Source organism: Erinaceus europaeus, chromosome 9, assembly GCF_950295315.1.
Source record: "Erinaceus europaeus chromosome 9, mEriEur2.1, whole genome shotgun sequence".
Lineage (NCBI taxonomy): Eukaryota > Metazoa > Chordata > Mammalia > Eulipotyphla > Erinaceidae > Erinaceus > Erinaceus europaeus.
This window is the reverse complement of record NC_080170.1, coordinates 14,334,031-14,353,663: the sequence shown is the minus strand read 5'-3', so window position 1 is coordinate 14,353,663 and position 19,633 is coordinate 14,334,031. Positions and strand designations below refer to the sequence as shown.

Below are 19,633 nucleotides of genomic sequence, written 5' to 3'. Positions count from 1 at the left end.
GAATTTTCAATGTGGTCTAATAATTAACACTCACCCACCTCAGTACTAAATGGTACTTGCATGCAGATAAAGCTAAACAAATTACACTTTTAAAATATTTGAAACAGATATTGAATTTATTGGTTGGCTATGAGTAGGAAAATACATTGGTAAAGAAAAAAGACCCTGTATATAAATATAATACTAGCTAGTTACAATTTGACCAAAAGGTTCCACTGAAAAGAACAGTAAAAGCCCTTGTTGCCACCAGTCTATAGGTAATTATTCAGTTCCCCACTACCCTTATCATTGAAGAGCTGCCTAGGCAAATGAGACATTCTTTGAGCTTAGTGCAGATAATGTGCTGGGATTTGTTACAAGAATGGTAAACAAAAGTTAGTCCAGTGCATTACACCATATAATGTACTGTAAATAAAAACACTAGATAACTATATTTTAGACACTACTTCAACATACTAGTAATTAAAACTTCTGTAATCCCAAAGAAGAGCAAAGCGAACATCTTAAACACTGTTTATGAACAGGGGAGAAACCCTTGCTAAAGGTGTTCCTTGAATTACCTGCAGCATTTGTACTGAGTATTCTCATTAGGTCATTAAAGAACAGCAGTGTTTTTGCCTAGGTTGGTTTCTGTCCTTAAGTGACATGACCCCAAAACCTTAAAAAGTCACTATGAAAACTAATTCTATGAGCTTAAAAAAAAAAAAAAGTATTAAAGACTACTAAAACTGGAAAAACCTGAAACTGTAAAAGAAGAGCTTTGAAATATTTCATATCAACGTTTAGAAGTGCATCCCACCCAATTTAATAATATCCTTAAGTTTCAAAGTGCTATTTCAGAATAAGTCTTCCTGGTAGTAACCGAATCAAGTAAAAATAGGAACTTCTTTTTCTCAGAGATATTCCTTGCCTATCTCCTTTGTTTCTCCAACTTTAGTTTAAATTATGCCATAAATTAATTTTGAACATTATTTAAAAATCTCAAAGCATAAATATCACTAGTAAACTGTACTTCAAGAGTCATAAGGAATCAAGTCTCCAAATTTGTGATCGTTATAACAGAGATGATCAGCCAAGATTTCTGTAAAGTCTTCCTAAGACGAATCTATCCAGCAAGAACACATGACAATAGTACATTAGATGTATTTGTTACAGAAATTTTGAAGAGAAATCTTATACTGTGAAAACATCCCACTTTTATTGCATTTTTAGGGCATATGGATGACTGGGAATTACCTGGGACAAAGAAAATGTTTAAAACGCAACATTCTGCTTAACAAGAGTATCAAAATGTATTTTGGTGTGACCATCCATTTGTTCTCTGTAGACCCAAAATGTTTTTTTTTACTGTAGGCGACAGTTGCAAATCTTATACTCCTGGTTCAATTTATCACCACCTAAGTAATGTGGAGATGCTGTTCAAACTGACCCACAGAATGTAGTGTGCCTCCAAGAGGCAAGAATAAGTATTTTCAAGACACAAGGGCCTATTACATCTTACTGTGCTGCCCCCATTTTCAAATACATTGTTGACAATTAACAAATACAGATGGAAACATTTTGTGTAAAGCTCAAACCTTTAGCCTCTAACAAGTGCACTGTGTTCCAGCATCTATGAAAAGAACACGTCCTCCATTAACAAATACAAATTGAGTAAGTACCTCCCCCGCCCCTTCTATAAAGCTCTCTTGGACCTGTTTCTACGTAATTCGGATCATTGGAAAAGCGGTTGATTTCATCTATGACATCAGTCCAACTAGCCCCAGTTCAATTTCTCGCTAGAAATTGTCATGATGCACATTACCAACACAGTGTTTAGGAAAAATGTGTAAACACATCTTTTATTCACACTTTACAAAAAAATAAAATAAGACAAAGTCCCCTAAAAATTATTCATTGCTTCTACATCAATAATAACTGCTTTCCAATGTACTAATTATAAACTGGATGTGTTTGGTGTCAGCAAAACTTAAACAAAAAGCAAAAAAAATAAAATAAACTATCACAACAAAATCTTTAAAAAAAAAAAAAAAACACAAAGGAAAAACCAGGTCCCAAAGACTCAAGATCAAAAACCTTTTCAGAAAATTTTTTAAAAAGAAAAAAAAAAAAAATCAATTATTTAAACAGTATGTAATTTTATTTTCTCTTAAAAACAGAAGAAGCACTGTTTAAGTGCTAAACATTTTTCATAAAATTTAAGTCATTATTCAAAATGACTCACTCTCTGTATAAAAATTGCTAAGAACATTCAACAGGTTTTTTTTCTTCATGCTCACATGGTATTATTCCTTTTGCTCCCCTGCCTGCAGTTGAAACAAAAGCAGTTAAGACCAAGCTCCCTCTGAATTCATTTGATTTTTGAGAGAATGAGTAAATGACAACAGAAAACATATGGGTTAACTTTACAAGGTGAAAGCAGGCCTCAGTCTATATATCTACCAATGGCACTATGGGCAAAATTTGGGGTACAATGTAACTTTTATCTTGGTAGATGTATTAAAACAACAGTCACTTTAAAAATGATCTGAATAATTGCCTTAGGGACCCATTTAGAAAATACATCTCATTTATACTGCTTCATAAACGGAAAATTACATATTTCATATGTTTATATATATATTTATAAAAAGGAATGATTTTTTTTTTTCCATCACAGGGACTAAGGAATATATGGAGAACAAAAACAAATTCACATGATAGTAGTATTCTGGGTGACAGCACTGAACGAGATTCTGATGCCCTGAGCAGCAAGCACTGTACAATGACACCAATAAGCAGTGCTTGGGTCTGGTTAGCAAAGACCCAGGGACCCACCCTAGGAACATGTTCCAAAATGTGAAATTCAACATTTCACGATGGGGGGTGGGGAAACGGGAAGCCACAGCTCATACAAAAGCAGTTTTATAAAATTCTTATGAATGTTAAACAGTATGTAAAAAATATAAAAGAGGATGCACAGATTCTCTCTGCATGCACAGGCAGTGCTTGGTGAGAACACATTTAGGCAGGCACAGTGGAGATAGGACAGCAAGAGTCTCAAAAAGTAGTTAAGAAGCTGTACTAAGCAGCTGGAATATTTTTTTAAACTTAAAAAAAAATTTAAAGATTTAAAAATATCAGAATGTACATATATCAACCATTACATTCAGTCCATAAATGCCTACAGATAATCACTGCTCAGCTTATCTGTCCTGGTATAGTTTTTGTAAAAACCCAGGAATTCATGAGTATATCTCTGGTCTGAGAAAATGTCAGAAGCTTTAAACAGATTTAGATTTAAAGAGCAATGTTCTCAATTTAAAATAAAGTAGTACAACAGGGCTAACAAAACCCCAACAGTGCAAATCATCAGCAGAGAAAAGTCTGTTGCAACTTCTTTCACAAGCTGGCCTTTGTAACACATGAAACAGGTTTTTAAAAAAACAAAAACAAACAACAACAACAACAACAACTTAGCCTTAGTTTTACAATACAATCATTTCCAAATCTGATTTTTTTAGTACAAAATTTAATAAATCAGGTTTTCTGTGGATCATATACAATCATAAAGGCTAAATTCAAATCTACTATTTTACAAACAAGTCTGAAAAAGAAGGGAGCAGAGTATGGAAAGAATAGTCTGTGATGTTATTACTGGCCTTAAAAAAGTAGTGCTACAGGATTTCTGTGCAAAGAGAATATGCTGTTCAAACATTTTCCTATTTCAAGGCATGAAATTACATTGGAGAGAAGAAACAGGAAAATCACTTGTAACAAATTAAAGACAGGTGCAAACACACCGACCCCTGTCTAACAGTATATAAAGCATATCAGGCTCAGAATATGTCTGTTGTTAGCACCTGGCTTTCATACTATATGTCCTTATCAAATCATCTGATTGAAAATTTAAATTGTTATTAAGACAAAAAAAAAAAAAAGACCAAAAAAAAATCCTAATGGCCATATCTCACTCCCCTAAATTCAGATTTCTATGAGCTTACAAGTGAAACTGAGGTTATCCTCTGAAGGTCCTTGACTACCTCCTGCCAGGAAGGTGAATGCCATTGACTTGTGGCAGGAAAGGCAGTAAGAGCTCCAGTTGTGCAAAAAGTGAGAAGTGGTCAGAGGGGATGAGTGGGTGTGGGCAGCCGCTGATGTTATTCTCAACTAGCCAATGGTGATCCAGAGGTCCCAGGATGCCTAAGGTATTCAGCTGAGGTTTCGAATAGAAGATGTAGTCAATTATCCCCTAAAAAACACGAACATACATGGGGAGTGGGTGGAGAGATTAGGGGATTATAACACCAAAATGCTAAGAACTTCCAAGACATAACCTTACAATGATGGTTAATAAAGAAACAGATTAGTATGTACGAAAAGGCAGTAGTACAAAACCAAGCAGGTGTCCAATGCCAAATCCAGCAGAATTAGGGCAGTTTTAGGGATGATAATCATTCTTTTCTTTCTATCTGGACCTTTTCAGGAATCTTAGCTACTCTACACTTGCCTTGCTTCACTTTCCACTGCCTAGCAAGGCATATTCCCTTTTGCTGGGTGGGGTGGTTCAGTACATTCCTTATAGACGTGACGCTCTTTCTCATCCAGGGGTCTCTAAACATGCTGTCCTCTCTGCCTGAATGCAACTTCACTGTCCAGTCACTTCCCGAAGACCATGCTGAATCCTGCCCTCACCCACCCCACCCCTCCTACTGCCTTTGATTCTGGAGACCTGTCTCTCCCACTAGACCACGAGCACCCGGCTGCCTCTGCCCTCCATGTTCCCAGCAGTAGTGAGGCATGGACCCGGCACACAGATAAGCATCTCCTGGCTTGTAACTTCAGTCTCACCTCCACATGCTCTCGGTCAAAGGAACTGAGGTACATCCAAGTGTCCTATTTACTTTTTCTCAAGAAAAAAAAAATCTACTGCTTTATTCTCCTGTTATCTCTCCTACTTGTGGGTTATCACCTTCCTTCCTCTTCAGTCTGATGAAGGATCATATTGTCCAGTTCTTCAATTCATCGCATGCTAGTCTCTTTGACCCAGCTCTCTGGTGAAATATCTCTTCCTGACCATCTTTCATTGTGCTGGTTCCCATCTTCTTTCAGGTCAACACACTCCACTCCAACCTCTCTTCAAACTGACACACTCCTCTGTCCCCATGATGGAACCATTATTTATAGTACAGTGGTCATCTATACTTAAAGCAAGCATTCAGATTTTTTTTTTTTAACAGATTCTCAAAGAATTTTTTAAAGCACTCCCACCAGTTAAGAATCAGCATTGGAAGGAGTCAGGCAGTAGTGCAGCGGGTTAAGTGCATGTGGTACAAAGCACAAGGACCCGAGTAAGGATCCTGGTTCAAGCCCCAGGCTTTCCACCTGTAGGGGAGTCGCTTCACAGGCGGTGAAGCAGTTCTGCAGGTGTCTTTCTTTCTCTCCCCTTCTCTGTCTTCCCTTCCTCTCTCCATCCTATCCAACAATGACGACATCAGTAACTACAACAATAAGGCAACAAAGGGAAATAAATAATAATAATAATAAAAGAATCAGCATTGGTAGGTACACTCCTAACAATCTAACCTGAATAATTATTTTCCCAGCATGTTAGAGATGAAAAACTAGAATTTAAGAGAGCAAATATGCAAAGGTGGACTTATTTTTTTCCCTTTTGTTGGCCTTGTTTTTTAATTGTTGTCGTAGTTATTATTGTTGTTGCTATTGATGTTGTTGGATAGCACAGAGAGAAAGGAGAGAGGAGGGGAAGACACAGAGGAGGAGAGAAAGCTAGACACCTGCAGACCTGCTTCACCGCCTGTGAAGCGACTCCCCTGCAGGTGGGGGCAAAGGTGGATTTATAAATGCAGTTGAATCCAAGTCTTAACAATTGCTGATGCTGAAAATAAGATGCATGCTCTATGGTATTGGTTGGAAAGGAAGCGTGTAAATATTACATTTTAACAACCTTAAAAAAGGCTAGTAAAACCCACATTTTGTTATGCAAGACTAGTCTTAGATAAACTGAAATGTGAACTGACATTAAATTAGAGGTCGCCCTGTCAAAGCCAGGCATTAGGAAAGTGTCCTAACAGTTCCAAAATGATTGTGGTCAACTCCACATCTACCAGCAGTCTCTTATCTGTGACCTTACCCTGTGGAAATGATCCTAGTACTTATCTATAGAGTCGGGAGGAGATACCAATCATATGGAATTCTACAGTAGAGTAATACAGTGGAGGTTTGAAAAGACGACTCATCTCTACACTCACCTTGAAATCAAACGTGTAATTTGTGTAAGGCATCAGGCCACTTTCGTAGGCACTCTTCAACTTGAACCCATGAGTGATCCTCCCATTGGTTGTCCCATTTTTTCCATTACAGCTGAAGTTTGTAAGACTTTCATTGTATCGCAGTTCCTTAAAGTCTTTATGATTTGTTTCTACTCCACCAGTGCTCAAATACTCTACAACACCTGTAATAAAAATAGATGTGCTTTTCCAGTATAATAGACTGTGTACAAAACAGAACTAAAAAAAGACTAGATAGTCAAGTCTGAGGTTACACATATTTCCACTTTCTTTTTTTTCTAAAATATTTATTTATTCCCTTTTGTTGCCCTTATTGCTTTATTGTCTTAATTATTATTGCTGTTGTTCTTGATGTCATCATTGTTGGACAGAGAGAAATGGAGAGGAGGGGAAGACAGAGAGGGGGAGAGAAAGACAGACACCTGCAGACCTGCTTCACCGCCTGTGAAGTGACTTCCCTGCAGGTGGGGAACTGAGATCCTTATACCAGTCCTTGCGTTTTGTGCCACCTGTGCTTAACCTGATGCACTACCGCCCGACTCCCTTATTTCCACTTTCTAAAGTGCTTCACCAATCATTTTTACTTTCTTTTAATTTTTTACTATCTTTATTTATTGGACAGTGATAGCCAGAAATTGAGAGGGAAGGGGGAGAGAGACAGAGAGACACCTGCAGAGCTGCTTCATCATTTGCTTTCCCCTGCAGAGGAGAACCAGGACTCGAACGTAGGTCCTTGAGCATTGTGTCATGTGCTCCCAGCCAGGTGTGCAACCACCTGGCCCCGATCACTTTTATATTTTACTTCATTTTTACACAATTTTAATAATTGTAAACTAATGTACTCTGCCTACAGTGACATGTGACATCAATTTTCAGTTATCATTTTGGGCATTAGTGTGTGATACAACTAGACTGATAAATAGTATTTGCTAAATTGGTTCCTTTTGCTCATATCTAGGTTACTTTTCAAGTAAGAATCAATCCCACAATCAATATGTTTACATAGGTTTTTGCTAATTCTAAATTATCTGGCATAAAACACCAAGAATATGATTAAATGTGTCACTATATATACCACCAACCATAGGAGAAAATATCACCAGTTAGTTACAGAGTAACATCACCATCCCTGAACAAGATTCTTCAAATTTTCTAAGTATAAGATGGGCTCTCAAAGTATTAGGTTTTCATTTAGTTAGCTAGCAAGACTGGTATTTCTCCACATGTCTGATATTAAAATAAGTTTTCAAACACCAAAATGGTCCTTAAAGGGTATAAAAGACTAGGTCTTCCTCTTGCGCTCAGATGCTGCTAGAGAACCTTTATTGATTTCTCAGGTAAGTGATGAGATGGATTAAGAACGTATGGGCATCTAGTCCATCAGGGAAGGATAGAAACAGGCTGGGAGTATGGATCAACCTGCCAACATCCATGTGCAATGGAGAAGCAATTACAGAAGCCAGGCCTTTCACCCTCTGCACCCCAAAAAGAATGCTGGTCCAGATAAAGACTAGGCAAGCTTCCGATGAACGGGATGGGGGCTGCATGGAACTGTACCCGTTAACTTACAAACTTTTTTTCTATATATTCATTTATTTTCCCTTTTGTTGCCCTTGTTTTTTATTATTGTTGTATTTATTATTGTTATTGATGTTGTCACTGTTAGATAGGACAGAGAGAAATGGAGAGAGATGGGGAAGACAGACAGAGAGGGGGAGAGCAATTCCTTTGCAGGTGGGGAGCCAGGGGCTCGAACTAGGATCCTTACGCCAGTTCTTGCGCTTTGTGCCACATGTGCTTAACCCACGGGGCTACCCGACTCCTGTAACTGGAGACATAGCTCATCTGGTAAGGTGTGTGCCGTGATACCCATACCAAGAGGGGAAGCTCCAGTGCTATGGTATCCTTCCCTCTTGTTTACCTGAATGAAAATGTTGGGCTGGCAAAATAGCTCACTTGGACAGTATGCTACTTTGCCATGTTATGTGTCCCAGGTTTGAGCCTAGCCCCCACTGCACTGAAGGAAGCTTTGATCTCTTACACACACACACACACACACACACACACACACACACACACACACACACACACACAGCCTTACTGTCTATATCTAAAAATAAGTAAATAAGAAGCTAAATCACTATTACATTAAAAAGGTGGCCCAGAAGCAGTACCTTTGTGCGTGGACAAAATAAATAATTAATTTTACATACTCTTGTTTTCTCTGGAAACAAATTTTAAGTTTCTTTCCTTCTAATGGCACTCATCTATCATGATGGCAATAACGTACTTACTACTGTCTTTACGCATTTCAAATGTGTGTGCATGCACATTTCAGCACACAGGTAAGTGCAAGGAAAAGTTTTTACGTAAATATGAGAGTAAAGACAAGCAAAAGTTGAAAAAAAAAAACTTTTAAAGGATATAGGTAGTTATATAACTACACCTGGATATTATAAGACCTGAAGATTTATTCACTGCACAGTCTTTGAAAAATTGTTCAAGAATAAGGATTTTCTATGTTCTATTTTGTGATAAATCAAAATGTCTGTCCTTAAATCACCTATCTGACCACGTAGATAAAGACTCTCAATGCTTTATCTAACCAAGCCCACCAAAATTTGAGACTCTGTAAATATATAGGCAAATTTATAATGGATTATATTACTATCTGCTGGAAAAGCAAAGGAGCTGCCATAACAGTCTTTGCTGTCTGGATTATATGGCACTGAGGTAAAGAAGTAGATGGTTCAAATCATGTCACGGGCCAGCAGACAGCTCACCTAGAAGAACACACAGCTAGCTGTGCACAAGAACCTTAGTCTGGGCACCACCACCACATATAAACACCATGCATAGCACTGGGGGAGGTTCATGGATGGTGTAGTGGAAAAGAAACAAAACAGAACTGGGCAGGGGAAGCCACTGAGTAGTAGCATTACATGTACACTACGAGGTTGTGGGTTCATTTTCTAGTGTAGCATTTAAAAAAGTAATGTCAAGTTATCACCTAACCTATGTGTTTATTTAAGATGATAAAATCATTCCTCCTAGGTTTTCGCTACACTTCATTTTCATAATGGTTCCCTTACTAAACACAGACACAAATTTTAAAGCTATAACCAGTGTCTACTACAAGCTGAACTGTTGTTTTAACTAAATTTGAAATTGTCAGAAACAGTACATTATAAAGATAAAAGCACATTTTATGAAATAATATTCTTTTCTTACCAGAGTCTGGTAAAGAATTAAGATCTGCACACAACACCAGTGGAATAGTCCCAAATTCTCCCAATGTACTGGAGTGGAAGTTTCGTGAGGCTTTATCAATAATGTTCTTTACTTCTGAGAGGAACATCATAGTTTGAACCAGCTTCACATCAGAGTATTCAGGGTCCCAATGCATATGAGCATTTGCCACAAGAATAAGCTGTTTTTCTGTTCCAAGATGGGATTTTCCAGCTATAGCAGATAAAAAGTAAACAAACAAACAGTCGAAGCCTGCCCATCAGCCCATTTATTCTCACAGGTCTGAAAGCAGCATTATCTCAAAGTCTTGGGACTAAAAGAAGACCTTAGCACTTAACTAACACCTCCCACCTGATCACTTAAATCTACCCTACTACAAACCTTAGAAACAGACAGCTAACCTTTTAAGTTGAATACTTTGAGCACGGGGCATTCACTACTTGAACAAAGACTGTTCATTCTATTTGGGACAACTGTCTCCTTGAAATATCTGATCTCAGACTAGATGTTCTAAATCAAGCCTCACAATATTAAATCTATACCCCATTTCTTAGACAGTCAAGTCCCACTGTTCATCCTTTTGGCTAAGGTTAAATATCCCCAATAAGGTTAAATATTTAACTGTTCCTTATATGATAGAGGTTTTAGTGTTTAAAATGATGGTCAAACTAAATATACTTTTAATTGTAAACGAGTGATCCATTTATCCACAATTCAAGACCTTCAAAATAATGAATGTTATATAGTATATATGTATATAATGATATATAATAAATAATAATGATTATGGGCAAGGGAGACAGCTCAGCATGTTAAAGCACCAACTTGCATGTATGAACCTCCAAAGGCCTCAGGTTCAATTGCCAGTACTGGCTTATGCCAGAGCTGAGCAGAGTTCTAGTCTTCATTTTTGTCTCTCCCTCCTCATAATAATAAAATTTAAAAATAAATAATACTGGCAAGTAGGTCAAGAAGAAGAGTTAGCTCACAGAATAGCTTTACTGTCAAGAATGAAAGAAATATATGGAGCTCTCTGAACAGTTTCTTTAACTAATAATTATGTGAAAAATTCTTAGGTGGAAAACCACCATGTTTCCTTTGGTGTTATGCCTTTATGATTTGAAAGGCTTTCTGGACAATGCTTAACCACTCTAAACTTTGTGGTAGAGAAAAGGGGACATAATATTTTAGAAAAGACTTAAATTCTCACTGAGTTTCTTCAGGTGTTAGACAAGAATATGCAACAAATCTGTTTGCTAGTAAATTTGGGAGGTCAAATTGACAGGAAGTGAAAAGGTCACTCACATGACATTTCAATCAATTCCTTTCGAAGTTCTAGCAGTACTGCAACTCCAATATTATCTTTTGTCATGACTCTGTTCAGCATAGCTTCAGACCCTTCTGAATTTGCCATTGCTAGCTGATTAAATTCAACAGTGTGTTTCTGAACCAAAGTAAATCTAAAACAAAAACAAAAACACACAAACACACATAGAATTGGGGATACCAAGATATTAGTTTTGTGGGAAATGCCATTTCCCCAAAATTCTTTAAAGGTATGAATAACATGTAAAGTCACATTTGGAAAATTCTCCACACTTTAACACCAAGCTTCCCACATCCACTTAAAGTTGTTCTCAGTCTACAACCAATACAAACATTATCTTGAAATACTTTTGACAACTACAGATAATGTAGTCATTTTTTACTGTTTAAATTTCATGTCAGAATAGTTCATTTTGTAATTTTTGAAAATAATAATTTTCAAAGGTTGGGTTTATGAGTTCCCCAGCCATTCAGGAGGGAATATTAGTTACATGGTGTTTCAAATAACAACTGGAATTAAACCCTAGCGAACACCTGAAGAAACAACAGTACTTTCAGCATGTCTCCATAACAAAGTCCTCTAAGACAATAGTATTGTTTTCTTGAAATAATAACACAATGTTTCATTCTCCTCAATACCTTGGCCTATACTCTGCAAATACTGAGCAAGTCTTCTATTTTTTCTGAACAATAAAGATGACTTACTTCTCCGTTTTGAAGAATATTGCACAGCCATCAACATGTTTTCTTTCTTGTTCTGACATTGTCCTAGCTCTAGATTTAGGACTAAAGAATCCATTATAGCCACGTTCTTTCAGTTCTACCAGAAAAAAACTGTAATACTGTTCTGTTTCAACCTCCTGAAAAATCATAAATGAAAGTTATTTGCTAAGACAGAAATTAACTTTATCCATTAACTTCAAATGTACTGTGAATGCTTAAAATAATTTGAATGGGAGCCAGGCAATGGCATACTTGGTTAAGTGCACACATTACAGTGCACAAGGACCCAGGTTCAAACCCCTGGTCCCCATCTGCAGGAGGGAAAGCTTCACAAGTGGTGAAGCAGGGCTGCAGGTGTCTGTCTCTTTCCCTCTATCTCCCCCTCCCTTCTCCGTTTCTCTCTGTCTCCATCTAATAAATTAATAAATATTTAATAAACAAAATAAAAGAATTTGAAAGGACTGATCTGGATAGTGAAATTTTAAGCATCTTTTCAAAGTTATTTATCTGAAATCAACCAGATTTAACTGCTTTTCATTTCATTTCATTTTAAGAATTTACTTATTCATGAGACAGACAGGAGGAGAAAGAACCAGACATCACTCTGGTACATGTGCTGCCCAGAACTGAACTCAGGATCTCATGGTTGAGAGTCCAAAGCTTTATCCATTATGCCACCTTCCAGACCACACTGCTTTTCATTTTACAAATAATAGAGATCAATTATTTAGTATTGTGAGAACAGAAAGATACACCAGGCTTAGTGTTCTTTCCACTGTGCCCAAATGATGGTGAAGCAAAACTATACTTTGATAATGTCTCTACTTCAAGGTTGTCACCCAAATAAAAAACAGCAGGGGTACTGGGGACAAAAGGATAATATTTAGCTGTCACAGAAAACTTAAAACCCAGCTTAACCCATTTACTTAATGGTGAATCACAGTGCTGTAAAACACAGTAGTGAATGCTCCTCTAATTTGCTAATAACTAGAAAGAAGGACGAGAAGAAGGAAGGAAAAGAGAAAAAAATATATAAGTAAATAAATAAATCATTACTTTAAGAGCTGCTAAAACTGGAACTTCAAATGCTATGCACTGCTATTTGCTTTATTAAATTTGGGGTATTTGTGCAATTTAAACAAATACATTTCTAGTACTTACCTGAAGACTTATTATATCAGCATTGCAGCTCAAGATCTCCTGAATAATGGCCTTTTTCCTGTAGTCCCAATTTAGTGCCCATAACGGACAGTAGCCGTATAACTGCCGGGTCGCATATTTATCACAAAGAACATTATAGCACATGACAGAAAACAAGGCTGTAGGAAAGATAACTTTACTTATTCACACACGTGGCAGAAAATAAACTCAAATTAATTCCAATAGTTTTTACCTATGTACTATCTGACTTTATTCACTCAATATATATCCCTTGACATGCTACTCTGTGCCAGTCATGGGGACATAAATAGTTAAGGACAGGGAGATGTGTGAACAAGTTAGAATGCCATGTGTGCCTGCCTGCTACAGAGATGTACACAAAAGTTTGGAAGCTAAAAGACTAAGAGTCTTGATCCTAGAGTCTCAAGGAGCAGGGCTCCTCATTTCTATGCTCCCTTCACTTCACCAATTGTTAATGTAGGATGTGGAAACCCAACAAGGAGTTTTCTCACTGGCAAGCACTGCTGGTAACTTATACAAAAGAAAATGGGCTAGATAGAGCAAATTCTGCTACATCCTTCAGAGAAGCTCCTAGACATTTTCTATACAATTTAAGACTAAGGCAATTAGGAGGCGCTCCTTAGTTTAATTTCACACAAGTAAGGAGCAAATACATTTGAAATGAACTAAGGTTTGGCAACTTCCACTGAAGAAAGATGTTGGCCTCAGCAGGGCTTCTTAAGCCATGCTATTGATTCTGTGAGTGCATAAATTCCTTGTGGAGGGGAACTGTTGGGCTGTGCACTGTAAAAGCTGTAGAGGCATCCCTAATCTCAGTCACAAGATGCTAGCAGAAATTCTGATTCATACAATCAAAATGTGTCTCCACACATTGTCAGGCAGTGTGCTTGTGTGTGTTTTCATCTCGTTTAGAAGCACTGTTTTATAGCATGCACAGTAGTCACAGAAGCCAAGCAAGCAAGAACTAAGTCTCTCAAATTGAACCACTCTTAAGCATTCTAGTGTAATGTTGTCCATAATCTAAAGTATGTCAACAGTACTATAATATTTATATGGACGAAGTATAAAGAAGTGCTTTGAAAAAAAAAAAAAAAAGTAGGACTACCCACCAGTTGGCCTTGTTCTGTCTGGTTCTTGTAACATAATCCAAGATCTTGGAGGTGGCTGTTCTGTTGAAACTGGTTGAATATATAATACAAAGTTAAGGAATATTCTTACATCTTGCTAGCAAAATGGTTTAAACAAATAACCACTTACTTCTTTTTGCAGTACCTGCCAAATTATCAAGTAAATAGTTCAGTAGCCTTCTTGTTCCATCTGGTTCCACATAGAGGTTCAATATGTCCTGTGTAAGTGGATTTCCTGGAAATATTTTTAATAGGTAAAAATACGAATAAGACAAGCACCAAAATATTACAAAACTGAAAATTTATTGCAGTTAACAGGTCTGTCCCCTACATTATAAAAATGAAAGCAAAGATTTTTACATGTATTCTAACAACCTCAAATTTTCTCAGAATGACATCTCGTGTACACATGAGAAATAACAATCCAGTGTACTATCAACACAACAAAGTTCTTATCCATGCCATGAGTGGTGTATCTTGATCCAGATGTCTCAGCTCCCTTTAAGACTAATACAAATAAACTCTACAGACTAGAGAAATGGAAATGGAGCAAGATCTGAACCTTATCTAATGAACAAAAGTGGAAGAATACAGAAAATAGAATCATCACAGCCCAGAGGGAAAAGTGAACTTTTCTTGTTCTCTGGTGAACTAGACTTGGTAGATATGCACCACAGTATAGAATTTAAGAGGAAAACATAGCTCAGGGTACAAGAGGCTGGTGAACATTAAACCAAGTTAAATGAAGTGACTCGCCTTACATGAAAAGAATGGCTATGTCAACTAACCTTCAGGATCAACTTTAATTTTAAGATTCTAGAATTCTAAGGATTATAAAGGTGAAAATGTACTATTATAAGTGCTACGTATGTCTTAGTGGGTAGACAATTTACATCAGTTCATTCTCTAACACGGATACAGTTCTTTTTAGCTCCCCAAGCCCTGAGGTTTTCATTCAGTCATCATCCTACTGGAAGCGGCCAGTACCTTTTGTTAAGGATAGTTTGAAAAATGAAGTTAACTGAGTAAGTACCAGGTCATCAGCCCAGTCTAACAATACTGTCTTTTTACTATTCTCTAGTGCAAAAAGGTTTCTAAGATTTTTATTACATAAAATCCATCCCCAAAGAGTGACACTTACATATGACTCTAATAAGTGCAGCTAAAGTAAAATGGTGAATGGTATGTCCCTCTCCCCCGCCGCCAATGTAACTGTGTGCTTGTTTTTCAAATTGCTTTATTTTTTGCCACCAAGATTATTATTGGGGCTCAGTGCCTGCACGGCAATTGCAGTTTCTAGTGGCCATTTCTTTTTCTTTCTGACAGAAGAGAGATAAAGAGAGAGAGAGACCGACCTATAGCACTGCTCCACCACTCATTGCTGCAGGTGGGGACTGGGGGCTTGAACCCAGGTTCTGGCACATGGTAATGTGTATGTTCTACTGGCTAAGTCACCACTGCTCTCCTCAAATTTGTTTAAATTACAATTAGAATATAGCTAAGAAACAGATACATATGGGGGTGAGCTTATGAATCTCTTAGTAAAAGGATTCCTCCTATGACATATATATTTAGACTCTGAGATAAGCATACCAACTATAAGAAGCATAATTATGGGACGGCATACCTTTGAGGCCTAATGTCTGCAATTGAAACAGTTTTCCCAGCTCAAAAGGTAGAACTCGTAACAGGTTGTCATTTAAATGGAGTTCCCTGTTGATATAAAAATCCCAGTAAGTCAGAAGATAGATTAGCCTTTATCTAAAACCAACAATATAGCTTCTAGGAAGATAAGCCCCTAAGAAGAGCAGAATGTTCTATTATATTCTAATATCTAATACAGTGATTCTCAAACTATACAAGGTAAACCAAAACAGATCTCCCACAGACCAATACAAAATGAAGAATTTAAAAAACAAAGAAAAGAAAAAGGAGATGATAGAATAAAACTAAGTACAAACCTCATTTTTAAAAAACTATTTTACTTATTTAATTTTTTGCCTCCAGGGTTATCACTGGGACTCAGTGCCTGTACTATAAATCCACTGCTCCTGCAGCCATTCATTCTCCGCCCCCCTCAGATAGGACAGAGAGAAATTGAGAGGAGGAGAGATAGAAAGATACCTGCAGACCTACTTCACCACTTGTGAAACGAGCCCCCTCCCCTGCAGGTGGGGAGCTGGGATCCTTGTGTGAGTCCTTGCACTTAGCACTATGTATGCTTAACCTGGCCCACCACCACCCATACCCCAAGAGTTAATTTATTTATTAGTGAGAACAATAGGAAGAGAGAGAAAGAACCAGACACTACCCTAATACATGTGCTGCTGGGGACTGAACTTGGGACCTCATGCTTTAGAGTCCAGTGCTTTACCCACTGTGCTAACTCCTAGACCACAAACCTCAATATTTTTAAGAGAGTTAGATTCAACAGGTACATAATCACTCTCATGTGCTATGTATATGTCACCTAAGACTGGTGGCAGTTTGAAAAGAGACATGGAGCAAGGCCACCCAGAGATCACCACTGCTCCAGCACACAGAGGGTGGGGGTATATCTACCAGGCATGCTTAAGAAAAAAGGAAATAAGGAAACTCATATGAATTATTCCAGAAGGCAGCAAATCAAGAGAGATTATAATAGCTGCACAATTAAATTTACAATTACTATTTATCCAAAATGACTGACTTTTTACTTTAAACATACTGGCAGCTCAGCTGGGGAAGACCCTATGTAGCAAATGGTCAACGGCAATAGAAAAGCCAGTAGAGGGAGTTGGGCGGTAGCGCAGCACACTAAGCGCATGTGGCACAAAGCGCAAGGAGTGGTGTGAGGATCCCGGTTTGAGGCCCCAGTTCCCCACCTGCAGGGGAGTCACTTCACAGGCTGTAAAGCAGGTCTGCAGGTGTCTTTTTCTCCCTGTCTTCCCCTCCACTCTCCATTTCTCTCTGTCCTATCAACAATGACGACATCAAATAACAACGATAATAACTGTAATAATAAAACAAGGGCAACAAAAGGGAATAAAATATTTTAAAAACACCAAAAAAAAGAAAAGCCTGTAGAATAACAGGAAAAAGCCAAAGGATATGAAAGTCACATATTTCTACTGACATGAGCAAAAATGAACAAAAAAAAGCTAAAAGTTGCTTTATATGCAATATAAATCTAATTTCCTTATAAAACAGGTAATTTTAAAACATTAGCAGTTGAGTGAGGGAGATAGTATAATGGATATGCAACCCTCCACATACTATAAACCAGAGCTGTGCAGTGCTGTGGTAAAAAAATACTGGGTTGTTAGGAAAGTCATAATATACTTTCCTATGCAGAAAGGTGCCTCGGCTTTTCTGCCAAGCTAGTAAATTAAGTAAATAAATTTCAGTTAGCTAAAACACTAGCAATTACCATCTATTAACTACAGTATGTGCCAGGCAGGGTACTCATAGTTTTTGTGTTTTTTGTTTTGTTGCACACTGTCTTAACTATTTCTCATCTCAGACCTGGCTGAGTTAGGTATTACAGCAACTTTAGAAATGAAGAAACATTCAGCAAGGATAGAAAGTTTACCTAAAAGCACACAACATGTAAATGGACAAGTCAGGCTTCCATCTGATCAGTGTGATTCTACATTCTTCCCACCTCCTCTAGCCCCACACCATAGTTCCCTAAATTCAATAGCTAATTCTAGCTGTTTCTATCACAGGCTTTATTACTAGCTTACAAAGAAGTCATGGAATGTAAAAAGGGATCATTGATTGGCAAGGTTTTCTTGGGACCATGTGTTATGGTGCCTCAGAATTTAGTGTAAAGAAACATAACAAAGCAGCCTATCGTAGTGTTTATGTGGGATAACACGGATGGATTCTCTTTAACCATAGTCTGTATTAAAACAGACAAAACACTTTTACACAAAACACAGCAATAAAATTAACTTCAGGTAACAGATCGACTGTTTATTAGTCTGACATTCAGTTTCCCAATTTTTTTCCCCTTAAAGAATAGTTACATTTACTTTTGCCCAGATACCATTTAGTGCTGTTTCCTAACTAATTAAATGTTAGCTTAGTTGGCTTTTTGGGAGTATATAATTATATATTAAGTGAAAATCTGCATACCTGAGTGATACCATGTTTCCGAGTTCTGCCGGTAAACTCCGAATTTTATTAGAGGACAGGTCCAGATACACCAGATTGTGAAGCTTGGCGATGTCTGAAGGAATGCGGGACAGAAAATTGTCACTCAGATGCAAAGCTGTCAAGTGAGTAAGTGACCACAAAGATGAGCTTAAGCTTCTTACTTTTCCTGCAAGAGAAAAAAATGATGGAAGGATTATATAGTGCACTCTATAATTTCGTTCCTGAATTAAATAGCATGTAGATGCTTTCACAAATAGTAATTTACCCCAGAAAAACTGTGATTACCTATTTCAAAATAATTCACTACTATATTGCTATAAATTTGAGCTGGCATACTAAAAAATCTAATGCAATACATCAAATCTATTGAGTTGACATATTTCATATTAAATACATTTATTTGTTCCCTTTTATTTATTTTATTCTTTTATTGCCCTGTTGTTTATTGTTGTAGTTATTATTGTTGTTGTTACTGATGTCATGGTTGTTAGCTAGGGCAGAGAGAAATGGAGAGAGATGGGGAAGACAGGGCGAGGGAAAGATAGACACCAGACCTGCTTCACCACCTGTGAAGTGACTTCCCTGCAGGTGGGGAGCCGTGGGGGGGGGGGGGGTCGAACCATGATCCTTACGCCAGTCCTTGTGCTTTGCGCCACCTGTACTTAACCTGCTGCACTACCACCCGACTCCCTAATAATGAATAATTTTAAAATGAGTCTTTTAAAGTGGCCCTAGCTATGACATGAAAAGTATCTATTTTTAGAAAGTTTTCCTGCTTTCTCCCTGCAGGTGGGAGGAGGAAGAAAGAAGGAAGGGAGGGAGAAACAAGGATAGAAAGGGAAAGCAAAGGGGGACTGGGCGGTAGTGCACCAGGTGAAGCAAACACAGGGCAAAGGGCAAGGATCTGTGCTAGGATCCCAGTTTGAGTCCCCAGCTTCCCACTGGCAGGGGGTCGCTTCACAGGCAGTGAAGCAGGTCTGCAGGTGTCTATCTTTCTCTCCCCTCTCTATCTTCCCCATCTCTCTCAATTTCTCTGTCCTATCCAACAACAATGGGAAAAAAAAAAAAAGATAACTTGTAGGAGCAGTGGATTTGTAGTGCAGGCACCAAGCCACAGTGATAACCCTGGAGGCAAATTAATTAATTAATTAATTAAAATAAAAAGAAAAGAAAGAGAAGCACAAAGTAAAACTTCAACTGGGTCTGGTGTATTGTAGAGGCTTAGAGGTCCTGCTGCATGATGGTGGAAAAGGATTTAAGTTGGGGATGCCAGTCTTTGGCAGATGCTATCACGGGGAGATGAGTAATCATACCCACATCTCACCATTTGTACTTTAAACCATTAATGCCCCCCAAAAAAAATAGTAGAAATAATAATAATAATAATAATAAACACTGCAAAATGAGTATTCAAAAAAGGAATGGTTAATCGTTTTTTTAAAAAAATCAACCCCAGGGGCCGGGCAGTAGTACAGCAGGTTAAGTGCAGGTGGCACAAAGCGCAAGGACTAGTATAAGGAACCCAGTTTGAGCCCCAGGCTCCCTACCTGCAGGGGGGGTCATTTCACAAGCAGTGAAGCAGGTCTGCAGGTATCT

At 37.8% G+C, this 19,633-nt stretch overlaps 1 protein-coding gene across 3 annotated transcripts in view; it reads right to left on the bottom strand.

Annotated features, from left to right (window-relative positions):
• Positions 1-95: 95 nt before the first annotated feature.
• Positions 96-19,633, bottom strand: part of CNOT6 (CCR4-NOT transcription complex subunit 6) — a 43,088-nt gene continuing 23,550 nt past the window's right edge. For 2 of the 3 annotated variants that reach the window (XM_060197360.1, XM_060197362.1), the window contains 10 exons: positions 18,017-18,203; positions 15,525-15,610; positions 14,028-14,132; positions 13,880-13,948; positions 12,750-12,907; positions 11,571-11,725; positions 10,845-10,999; positions 9,522-9,752; positions 6,252-6,454; positions 96-4,231 (listed from right to left, as the gene is read on the bottom strand). In XM_060197360.1, the coding sequence (XP_060053343.1) occupies positions 4,019-4,231; positions 6,252-6,454; positions 9,522-9,752; positions 10,845-10,999; positions 11,571-11,725; positions 12,750-12,907; positions 13,880-13,948; positions 14,028-14,132; positions 15,525-15,610; positions 18,017-18,203 (1,562 nt within the window). In that variant the 3' untranslated portion in view covers positions 96-4,018. The remainder of the gene's footprint in view (positions 4,232-6,251; positions 6,455-9,521; positions 9,753-10,844; positions 11,000-11,570; positions 11,726-12,749; positions 12,908-13,879; positions 13,949-14,027; positions 14,133-15,524; positions 15,611-18,016; positions 18,204-19,633) is intronic. The other variant, XM_060197361.1, reaches the window with a different exon arrangement.